This window comes from Megalops cyprinoides, chromosome 10 (genome assembly GCF_013368585.1).
Source record: "Megalops cyprinoides isolate fMegCyp1 chromosome 10, fMegCyp1.pri, whole genome shotgun sequence".
Taxonomy (NCBI): domain Eukaryota; kingdom Metazoa; phylum Chordata; class Actinopteri; order Elopiformes; family Megalopidae; genus Megalops; species Megalops cyprinoides.
In genome coordinates, this window is record NC_050592.1 from 16,382,494 (window position 1) to 16,394,781 (window position 12,288).

The following is a 12,288-nucleotide window of genomic DNA, read 5'->3' on the forward strand; positions in this document are numbered from 1 at the left end:
TTCAGTGGAGGTATTTTCACAACCACCAACAGGTACCCTGACATCATCATTACTATCAACACTGTGTTCCACTCTTGACAGTCTATGTTCACTTACATCCGGGTGTTCAAAGACTTCCTCCTCTAACCCTTGTTTGACTGAGATACTGCCTGAGGACTGGACTATGCTGCAGTCTTCTGATTGGAAATGGAAAAGACTTTGATTTAAACCTAAAAGATAAAAGCCTAGTGGCACCTCAAACTTTTGCATCTTTTGCAGTTGTATATGTGTTGTGACAGTACAAACCCGTGTTGTTTAAGGTTCCATGGTTTAAGCTTGTTTAAGCTTAAGCATGTTGTACAGTAGTAGTTTAACGTTGTATGTCCATTGACAACGCTTAATCCTGTTGTGAAAATATTTCTCACAATGGCACTCCATTTCATGGGTGGTACTACTGTTTTAGTGGCTGAGCAGATGATTGCCTAACCCTATTGGATGCACTTTTGTAAGCTGCTCTGGCTAAGAGTGTCTGCCAAATGACTAAATATAAATGTAAGCATAAAATCACCTTTAGTGAGGACCAGTGATCGAATGTGTCAGATTTACTCAGATTTCACAGCATTTACATACTGATCACAAATGGAAGCACAATTGATTATTGTGGGTATGTGTGAAAAAGGCATTCACACAGGAAACTACCTCATTTCTAAAGGATGATTCAGTTCTGCACAGGAAATGGAAATGTAACATCTATGCAATTGTGCAGAATATGCCTCCTTAGCAGCAAACGTGTAAATAGCCTGTTATCCAATAGGTGCATACAGGCGAACATTTTAAGCAGAATTCCCATGAGTTTTTCTGCTGTATGATATCAAAGCATAACTTTCCTACAGACTTTTCTTTATAGATCACTAATTACTCCAAAAGCAGGAACACGTTTAACAAGCTTGAGAGAACCCATGGTCAGACATGGTCCAAATTTAGCTTCTCCCTGAAAACATTTTCTGAATTCATTATGAGATTCAATGCTCAAACAGCCTCTGCCCTATAAATATCCAGGGTATGCCTTAGTGTGATACACTACAATAAAATCTCTCAGGATGAAAATTTGCCATCCTTCCAAACCCAATTTGCGATTATAATGACAGCACTCTAATAGCGATTTTGTGTCATATCTTGTGGCCGTGTGTTAGCGGAGATGGCGGGGGTCATTATAGGGAAATACCCAGAGCCAACGTCCCCGTGCTCGTCTCCATGGTGAAAGGAAAGGAGGAAAAAAAAAAACACTTCCCCTGCTCCCAAAGGAGCAGAGTAGGCGGCATGGGTTCATCACCGGGGTCCTCCACTGCACAGAGGGCAGGAAATTAGAATGTTACTGAATCTGCAGGTTCTCTGCCCTCCTTTCACACGCACAGCAATGGGCATCATAAGAGCATTATTAAAGATTCATAGATGGCGGGTCGCACAGCTCCACGCTGCAGGGAGCAGTGTTCCACCTCGAGTCTGCCGGGCCATGGATATAGCATGTTCATTGGATGGGAGACACTGAGCGAATAGTTCCTTTTGTTGCACGCTGCCAAAGCTGTCTCCCCTTTCATAAGGGATTTGTATCCACGGCTATGAAACATTCATATGCATAACTGTGTGCATATTGCTTTGTATATTTGGATAATGCTTAGGGTGAGATCTACAATGCGAAGTATGAAATTCCAGACAGATTTATTTCAGTGTGAAGAGAAACCGCTCATTTTCCCGGTACGTGGGCCACTGGTTTGGGAAAAAAGACATACATAAATTTGCCTCAGTGTAATGCTACTATTTGGTCTCAGTATTATTGTGCATGTGTATGCATAAGTGATAGTAAGAGCTGTACTAGCACTTCTGCCAAGATTTGCCTAGTAACAACAGGCATATGGCTTGAACTCTGTGACCTTTGGCACCAGGTGAAGTTGTCATGTTTAATCCACATACATTAGCAGCTCCACTTTTCCCTGGTACCTCTGCCTGTCCCACTTAAAAATACATTAGCTGTCACAGCAGTGTCTAGAGGTGCTCTGCAACTGTTACAGGCAGACATGTCTAAATCACGTTATCCACCAGGACTCTGGACAGGTTCATTTAGAACATGCCCTTCTCTGTCAGCAGGACACTGGCCAGACTGTCACTGTCATCCTTGCTATACTCCTAGACCACGGCCTCACTTCAGACCGTTGTCAAGTCCATCTTGGTGAAGAGAAGCATTCCCCCAACTGCCGGAGGCAAGAGACAGATGCCCACATGCTTCTCACCTGAACAACCTCTCCACAAAGAGCTCTTTGTGGCCCCTGCACATTTTTATAGCTGACACTCTGAAAGAATCGCTCCAGGTTGTTTCGGTCTCTGCACATCCGTTTCAATGTTTGAATGGTCCGGCAAGGCTATCAGAGAAAGGGCTCGATTTCCAATTACAAATTGAACAAGGGCATCAGATGACTGAAAGGGGGGAACAATATCTCGGAGTGCAAGGGCAGAGAGATGTCTTTCACAGAGCGAGCGCAGGGCCTAAATGGATTTCAGAGAAAAGAAAGGAGTCTTGACATGTCTTCTCCTGAATCCCCCCTCCTGCCCCCAAGTCCTGATCCTCATTATACAGGGTAATAATGAAATCTGGAGTGTCTCAGACAAGAGACATGACCAGCACAAACAGTATTAGTGTGCAAACGTGGAAGAGATAATAAGAATGCGCTCTGACTAGGAGAGGATTGTCTGTGGAATAATAAGAGGCATAGAATGGTAGAGGAATTCTCTCCCTTCAATGCCCAGTTGGAGTTGTTATCCTTCCTTATGTTCTTCAAACCAAGCTGACCACTACAAAGAGAAAAGATGGCCAGAGGCCTTGCCTATCTGTCTGTATTTTGAGAGACATAAATATATTTATCTACACAAACAAATTTATATTTACATATATTTATCTAACTGGCAGATGCTCTTATCTGGAGGAAATTACATGCCCACCATAACAAAATGCATTAAAGGCGTGTGGCATGATAAGAAAAACATGCTCATGCGAATAAAGTAGAGTGGATACTGAACAATTATACGTAGTCATAAACCTGTAAAAACAGTATTGAAATGTAAGCATGCAGCAGGGATTGTTTTAGTGTGTATGGTGCCTAACCTGCAATGTGTCATACCTACATCATGCTAATGTGCACACAGAGCCTAACCTTATAGAGTTCACATGGTGCAAAGCTATGACCCATGCAAACAAATATTACTCCTGAGGCAGAGAGCTGCATGAATCCCTGTCTGTTTTCCACAGATGTGATGCCCAAGTCAGTGGAGAGCGTGTTTATCTTCCAGGAAGGGCTGGAGGGAGACTCCACGACAGCCACGCCATACGACGCCATCGTTGTGGAGCAGTGGACTGTCATTAATGTGAGTGAATTGTTCATTGTTCCTGGTGTGTCGCCATAATACATCTCTTGCCATACCTTTGCTTCTGTAGAGAACCAGCAGAACGCATAACTGTCTAGATTAAATCTAGACTTTAGCCCACAGGTCAACCACAAATTATTTCTGATAACATCTGCGCTGTGGTGTCAAACCACCTGTCCTTTGATCAGTGAACAAGCACCTATTAGTACTGTGATGGGTCTGAGTTCTGATTTGTTTGTGAATGAAGTCTGTCATGAGTCCTCTTACTTCCTATACTCATTTGTGTGTACTGGACTTCACTGGTATGGGTACCAGCATGTATTCTGACAGTATCGCTGTAATTGAGTTTGGTCTTTACACCCCCTGGGCACTATAACTGACAAAAGAGCAGTTTGTTCCCCTCTGTGTTCTCTTAGTACCCTGTCGAATCCTGCCTACCACCCCCCCCAAGCTGAGCAAGGTGCCTTTCTGCAGCACAGATATCTTCGTCTAACACAATTAGAGTTTGACTGGTTCCCCTTGTGGTTTGTGTTGCTGCTTGTTCATTTCATCTATGCCTCAGTCAGATGTTATGAAGTCCATCATGCTAAAGAAATGTCTGTTTACAGTCAGTCCAGGCAGTAAAATTTTCTTCTTGCCCTGACATAAGATATATGCATCATTAGCCTTACAATGTAAGTGTAAAAGCATTTATCCAGAATTTTAGACCATTATTCATGTTAGTATCCATCACTAATTATCCACAATACCTTACACTGCACACATTTACATATGCTCAATATATACAGCTTGATATGCTAAGAAACTAATACAAATTCAGGATAAGTACATTGCTCACAGGACCCACCCAGGATTTGGACCTGTAACCTTCTAGTAATAAGTCAAGTTCCAACTACTACAGCACTACATGGAATATACTTTTCTGATCAGTTTTTTTAGTTCACATTTGAACCCATTTTGATTGTGCAAAGGCCATTATGACTCAGTCCTATGATTATAGGCAGAAAAAACATAGGGATTTCCAGTGATTAAAGCAGTGAAACACAGAGTTTCTAGTTATGAGGTGATTACTCCTGTAATGGTCATTTCCATTTTGTTTCTGAGAGGGTGAGCTAGGCCATTACGTGCCATTCTCATTTTAGTTCTGAGAAGTCAGTATAACGTATATATCGTTGCATGGTAAAGTGGAATTCATGCTTCATGGGCACATGTTTGGTTTGTAGAACCCCAGGCATGTAATTAAGCTGAATATATGATTTTTGTAAATAATTCTGCCAGTTACACTGACAGTTATCTAAAAGACCACTACCTTGTGCACAGCCTTACAACAGCATGTCTTTATCCAGCTGGCAGACTTAATTTTTACTGTGACTGACTTTTATGTTTTTGTGAACCTGACTTTGTGACAGCCTCAGCAAAAATTCCTCTATTAAAATTCAAACATAAGCAGCTGCTGCATGTCCTTTGTTATTGCAATTGGCTGCCAGTGTCATGCTTTGAATCCCCAGTTAGATGTTACATTTATCAAAATAGACATTTTGTGGAAAGTGGAAAACAATTACATTTTACTATTTGTAGGCAGACACCATAATTGGGACAAGATCTGTTTGCAGCATCCCACACATACGTCCAGTACATTGTCTTAAACACACTGAACTGTTGTGATTTTAAAATGATTGGCATACCGGGAACAAGAGGTGAAATACTGAAATCCTGAAAATACTGCACTGTGAGCACCTATTTTGGGAATTCTACATGTGAACAAAAACAAGACATGCTTTCTGAAATTTTCAAACGAGGCTGTTTGGAGCATTGCTCCCTGTCAGTGTGGTTATAGGATATTATTTATGGTGGAAAAATCAGTCCGCTTCTTCTGACAACTTTTCTGCTCAAGAAAAATTTTATTAGCCTTCTACAAGATGAATTATGTAAAAAAAAAAAGTCTTTTATGTGGTTGAAACAGGACCTCATGGAAGCTACAGTAACTTGCTGCTTTTTCAGAAGTCATTTGATCTGGCAATGCTAATGTCCCACCGTCTTTTATTCAAGTCATCAGTTCTCTTGTATATTCATGTTGGAAAAGTTCATCTCGAAACTCACTGTCCTACCATTTACCACTGTTACCTTTCCAAAGCAATTTTTTGGCCATTTTAAAAGTCGTCCTAAATGTGTTTCAGATGTGTTTCTGGATGGGGATGCACACTGTGGTTAAATGCTAACTTGCTGAAATTTGTAATGTACAGTATGTCTTTGATTCAGATGAACTGATCTGTTTTCTATTTCAATGAAAGAACAGCCTTGTCTGTCTTCATCGGTTCCACGAGATGAGCATGTTTATCATCATTGCTAGCTGCTGTGTTTGTCCCCCTTCTGAGCATTGAAAAAAAAAAGAAAAAACTTATTTGAGGGTCTGGACATTCTTCTTTCTAATTAAGCAAACGTTTTCCCTCATGTGAACGGAATGCAACCAAATAGGTCTCTAGACATTGAATACAAAGAGTCTGTGCAATGCAGGAATCAGAAGAACCACGGCACACTGAAAGCAGCATTGCAAGAGATCAGCTAACAGCATTGGCATTGCTTCCCATCAGTAGCTATAAAAAGGATTCAGCTGTGGAAGGGCGCGAGAGCAAGCCAGATTACAGTCACCAGAAACTGAATTATGCCAAAATGAGATTAGAACTAACAGCCAAGCATCAGCTCTCCAATAGAGAATCTTTGAAGAGAGACTTCAAATACAGCAGAGAAATGCTTCTTTTTGTTACGCGTTTGTCACCAGACCAAAACTTCCTAATGTTCGTGAGAGGAATCGGCATCAGCACTTTTGCTTTAGAATGACGGAGCAAGGCAGAGAATGCATTTGAATGTCGATGCCGATGCTGTCATCCAGTCAGTCCGTTGGAATCTGTTGAAAACAAAACAGTGCCTTTTGATGATCACACTTTTGTCCCCCGCTCAGATTGTGTAAAACAAATAGAATTGTCATTGCTTTCATCATCAATTAAATGCCTGAACTGACAGGCCTAGTGTTCATCTTTTGAAAAATGCACAGGCCATGACATTTATAAGAAATGCACAGGTTTCTTTTGTCTTTCCAAGCAGTGGGTCTATTCTTCACCTATTTTCTACCTCCTACTATTACACTTCTGTTCATATTAAGCAAAGTGTGATAAGCATGTGAAACCTGAGACATTGCTTTATGTAGGCCTACTGTTTCCTCTCCTCCCTGACTGTAGCAAGGGGGGAAGGGGGTGAGGGGGGTGAACTCAAAGAACCCACTGAACCCACAAAAAATACTCAGGACTAAAAAAGCATCAAACAAGAATAATTTCCTATAAAAATCATTCTCGTATACAGAATGAGTTTTAAAAATGTACAGTCTGGGACCAGTTCCAAGCAAAAAGCCTCCCACACTTTTCTCTATCGCCCCCAGTATGCTGGAAAGACAGAAGCCAATGTCAATACGACAGAACCCCTTTTCCAATGATATAACTACACTGAGCCAAGATACGCTGGAACTGAGCTGGGCTTGGCTGACAAGGCTTGTTTGGACTTCTATTGTAGTGCCAAAACTTTGATATGTCAGACAGCTTCAAACTGAAAGAGAGATGTCATGCCGTCATACACACAAACTCAGGAGAAAAAGAATTATGTTGCTATAATTCCTAACCTTTTGTTTTGCCTAATGAAAAGGGAATAATAGCTATATATATATATATATATATATATATATTTTTTTTTTTTTTTTCTTTTGAAGTTAGGCACTGGTTCTGGTACAGCACCGTTGTCAGTATGTTTAAACTGACTCTGCTACAGCACCATTCAGAGTGTTTTTAAACTGACTTTGGTACAGCATGATTCTAGTGGGTTTGGCTCTAGGGAGATGTTCGCATGGCTGACACGCGACAAGTTTCACTGTGGCAGGTGCAAAAACTACGTGCAAAATCACAAACCGCAGCCATTTCCTGTTCTATCTCCCGCTGTTTGTATGTCTGTCTGTCTTGCACGCAATCTGCAGTACTAGCAGATGTATGTATATGTGTGAACCTGTCTGTACCTCAGGTCTGGTACTACTGCAGATTGGGTGCAAGACAGGTGTGTGTGTGTGTACATATATAGTTTTGTAAAGGTAGACCAGTTTCTTTCTAAAAAAATAAAAAGTTTGGATGCATCCAATGGTTTCAATGTGTTTACTAAGATGTGTGTGTGTGTTGATGTGCTTTCTGCAGGGTATGGAGGTAAAGACAGACTATATCCCCCTGCTTCAGTCCCTGGCTATGTATGGGTGGAAGCTCACCTGTGTGCTGCCCACTCCAATCGTCAAGACAAACAGGTACAACACTTACAGTTTAAGCCTATTCTAATCTCTCTATACTGTAAAGCATCTTGATGTCCACATGTTCCTCTTCAGAGTACCTCCACCCATTAACTGTTTAACAGGGAGACTGTGGGCCTCACTATTAAAGTTTTTTCCCTTTTCTCCAATTCCACGAATTCTGGAATGTCCAATTAGTCATCATCGATGTTTGGTCCCATTACACAACCCCCACTGTCCATCCGGGAGGCCCTCCTCCGAGACACATGATGTCAGCCGCTGCTTCTTTTTGCACTGCGGTCCACAAGTTAAGTTAGCAGAGAGATGAGTCGGAGGAAGACATTTTGTATGCAGCTTTGGCACGTGGACCACAGGCGCCCGATCAACCAGCAGGGGTCGCTGTTGCTAATGGGACCGAAGCCCCTGCTGACGTACCCACCCCTATCCCCAGCGGAACGAAGCCAATGTGTTCCGCCTGTGGGTTCCCGGTCACTGTCGGCTAGTGACACAGTCGGGTCCGAACCCGGGCCATATCGCTCAGTCTACACTCAGAACGAGTGCTTTTACCGACTGAGCAACTCAGGAGCCCCACTGTTAAAGGATTTTAACTAAGATTCTTGGCATATAACTCACAACCATGTGGTGTCAGGGAAGACATTTTAATGGCACGGCACTCAAGCAGTCATTTTGGAGAAGAGGTTCTATAACAGTGCTGTACTCCTTTAATGTGTTAAAATGCATTCACGTAGTACCCCACCAATGTTTTTGGTAGAAGCCAGTGGTAGAGACTGTAACCCCTTAAATGTATGATCCTCATTGATGCAGGAAGAGAAAACCCCAACCCCTAGTAGTCCATGAGATCAACATCTCGCTTGTATGGTTCTCTCTTTCTGATTGTGTTTACGGGGCCCTTGTGTCTCCTGTCTCTTGTCTCCAGCATTCGTGACCGTTTCAGAGCTTTGCTGATTAATTACAGCTCTATTTTAATCTTTCATATTCCTCACAGAGGATGCTGCTACAGAACACTGGGAATATGGCTAATTAATCAAAGCGATGTCCTAGATAGAACAGTTTTCCCTTGTTTTCCCTTCACAATGTTCTCATTCATTTGTCTGTTCATTTTTTTTTTTTTTTTGCAGTTTCCACATACAGGGACCAATTCCAGTATAACGTTTCATTAAACATAACCCAAAAATTGCTCTCAACTTCCTATTATATCTCCTCACTTGCATATTGGTAGTTACACTCAATTGTGTTTTGTGTATTTACCATAAAGGCCTCAGGGGCAAACATTGGGGGAGACTCAAGTCATCATTTTTCCACATAGGGGCTTATATCATCCCATTAGAGCATTTTTCTATTCATAATCTGGATCAGGATTTCTTATTGTTACACTGTATATGTGTTTTGCACTCTAATAGCTGCTAATTAGTTATAGTAGCCTGTGGGGTGTGAGGGGGGGTCTGCCGGAGGAACTAGGATGCAGTTTTAGAATTAATAAATTAAATTCTCCTTCTCAATGTATCTGTGCGGACCCCTGTCAGCATAACAAGCGTGTTGCATTTTTATATGACTGGCTTGTTCCAGCCATCTGTCTGACAAAGCACTGGGACTGAATCAGACATTAATACCCAGACAGATACAGTCATTTATGGTCATTCCCTATAATCTTAGGGTGCACATTTAAATATCACATACAGCATATCACAAGTTCGCACCCCTATAAAACTTCATTGTCATTCATTAGCATTCCTTCATGGTACAATTGTCAGAATTCATTGTACTGGCAAAGTCAATGGCAGCCAGGGTGTCAAGTAAGCTCACAGATTCTAAGGTTTCGTTAGTTGTTGTTACCTACCTGCTAATTTACCATGGAGAATAGAGCTGATATTGTCACAATAATCATTTGAATCACTGCTTTGAGGTACCATTGAGCAGTTCGGCACAGTGGTAAGGAGCAGGACTCATAGCCTTAGGGTTGTCACTTTGATTCCCCAGTGGATCACTGGTCCTTTACCTTGGGTGATCGACACCTTAAAGTAAATATTCTTCTTCTTCTTTATAAGTCATTCTGGGTAATAGCATTTGCTAAGATATTGTAATGTAACAGATTTTGAGAGACCAGAGCAGCTACCACCAGCCTTGATAAATCACCAAGATAATATCTAACACAGGCTGGTGAAAATTATAATGCAGAAAGAATAGTGGAATTATGGAAACATAAACAGTAAATCATTATTTTAGGTAGCCATTCTAGCTGTTTGAAACATGGCCAAGGCTTTTGGAAGGTAAGAGGCACAACTTTTGTTAGCAGAGACATTTATTGACATTCTACAAACAGCACATCATCTCCAGTGTGCGGAAGATCCACAGTAGTGAAAATGAGCATGCTACAGTTGCTGTGAATGTGTCCCTGTGTAGGGATCAGGGAGACGGAGGGAGAGAGAGCTAATGTGTTGCTAACAGACGTTGCACTCCCTTTAGAGAATTAATCCTTCGTTGGAAGTAGCGGCCTGCAGATTAGGGGCTTTTGAACACAAAGTTTGACATGAATGATTCTGTAATTCTGACGCACCCAAGTTGCACTCTCATCTGGAGAATCCGGCTGGAATGTGAGTCGGCTGCGGTGCAGTGAGCGTCCTGAGAACACGCTGCTGCTTTGTGTGCAAGCTCACAGTTTATCTGTGATTAATTCCCTCCCAACAGCCAGTTTGCCAGAAGAGAGGGGAAGGAGCACAGAAGAGGGAGAGATGCAATTGTTGTCTAAAACTCGTGCCTAAACCTCACAGCGGGAGATGTTTGTTTGGTATCTTAGCCTTAAACCCCACAGCATGTCTCTCCTCTTTCCTTTTTTTTCTTTTACTTGAGGTGTGCCAAGTGTTTCATCCCTAGATTGTGAGAGAACAGCAGAATTCAAAAATAGGCATAGGAAGTAGTGAGAATGAATGATGTTTTTGAGCAGGAAAAAAAGCAAGTGAGATGTAGTGTTTGCGAGCCATAATTTTAGGAAGGGTCTAAGGGACTCTTGCAACCTTTGTTTAAGAGAGTTACATAGGCGACACAACAGCAGCATAGCTACAGTCGATGGATACAGTAGTTGGGTCTATTGTGACCGATAAGATTTCCAGACAGACAGACAAGAATACAAAGTACTCTCTCAACTGGAGAGTAAAGACTTAACCCTATACTCTAAGTGCAGTGTCCTTTGTCCTAAGCCTTAACAACTTTTAGCAGGTGTTACTCTTATTTGATTATGACTGAACATTCTCATTCCTTGCATATTCCTTCCTCACAGCAACTGGCAAAGATGTGATGTTGTGCAAAGATAGTTAGGCTATCTTAAGTTTATCACTCAAAGTTAAGGACAACACCCATTACAATTTGATTGAATCAAAGCCATGCATAGCATAAAAGCCCTGAGATGTGTGTGTGTGTGTGTGTGTGTGTGGGGGGGGGGGGGGGGTCCTCCTTCAAAAGCGAGTTTGGGTGCTTGTTTAAGATAAAGATAAAACAGCAATGACAAAAAGTATTTTTTAAGTTTTAAGATCATGGCCAGAGTTGGCAAGTGTCCGATATGAAGATTTTCAGAGAGGCCGTAAATGATTGTAAGGGAAAGTCATTTGTGCTGATGGGAAACAAGAAGCTAAATATGTGTGTGACAAATCTTCTGTCCCACAGCGATGGAAGTCTGGCTACCAAGCAGATTGTTTTCCTCCAGAGACCCTCTCTGCCACGCAAGAAGAGGGAGTCCAAGGTACTGTATTCCTGCACTTCTTTCTTTCGCACCGCCGAGAGCACTGCTCTCTGACACTTCACACTGCTTGTTATTGTGTGGAGAAAGATAAACATGCTAAGTTCTAGCGTTCTGGTTCTGTGTTAAAACAGTGAGGCATGCTGGGAAGGACCACAGTGGTGTTGGTCTCTCCTGCCTGAACCTGAGTCCACATAGTGCTGATAACCTCCAGATCTGACCCCTAACCTCTGTGCTGTAAATCTTCACCCATGTGTTCAGTTCCTTCTGCCCAGGCCTGGATTTAAATTATGACGCATTGCCATCGGCAACCAAACACCAAACTAATCTGCTCCGGCCTCCAGCACTCCAGAACGGAATGCCAGGAATGTGACGTTTCTGCACTCTGCACAACTGACAAATAGCAAAAGAGAAAAGCAAATAAACTCCTAGGGGCATGCTTACTTTTTATTGAATTGCAATTACATGTTGTCTTTCAAAACGCTGTTTGTTGTGTTTCCCAGGCTGTGAGACTGTTGTGTTTACATAATTTCTCACAGTACAGTACACTAAGAATACAGTGTGCCCCAGTGGAAACTTATATTAGCCCTAGAAATTATCTCCATTCTCTCACTCACTTGATTGTAAAAAAAGTTGTGCGGTCATCTTATGACCACTTAATTAGTATTTCAAGTATTTCAAGTATTTCAAGACAGTAGAGCAGACCAAAGAAGCAACTCAATGAAAGGTTTGTTGCAAAAACAATCAATGTTATTTATCAAAAATGTCCAAAAGAGAACTGGCGAAATGGAGCCTTATATAAACATCTACTTCAACTCATTTTGAC

General features: G+C 41.7%; 1 protein-coding gene across 1 annotated transcript in view; it reads left to right on the forward strand.

Moving 5' to 3' along the window:
- Nucleotides 1-12,288, forward strand: part of LOC118783954 (raftlin) — a 53,298-nt gene that overhangs the window by 39,623 nt on the left and 1,387 nt on the right. Inside the window, exons 7-9 of the mRNA XM_036537894.1 lie at nucleotides 3,281-3,396; nucleotides 7,626-7,729; nucleotides 11,390-11,465. Of these exons, the coding sequence (XP_036393787.1) occupies nucleotides 3,281-3,396; nucleotides 7,626-7,729; nucleotides 11,390-11,465 (296 nt within the window). The remainder of the gene's footprint in view (nucleotides 1-3,280; nucleotides 3,397-7,625; nucleotides 7,730-11,389; nucleotides 11,466-12,288) is intronic.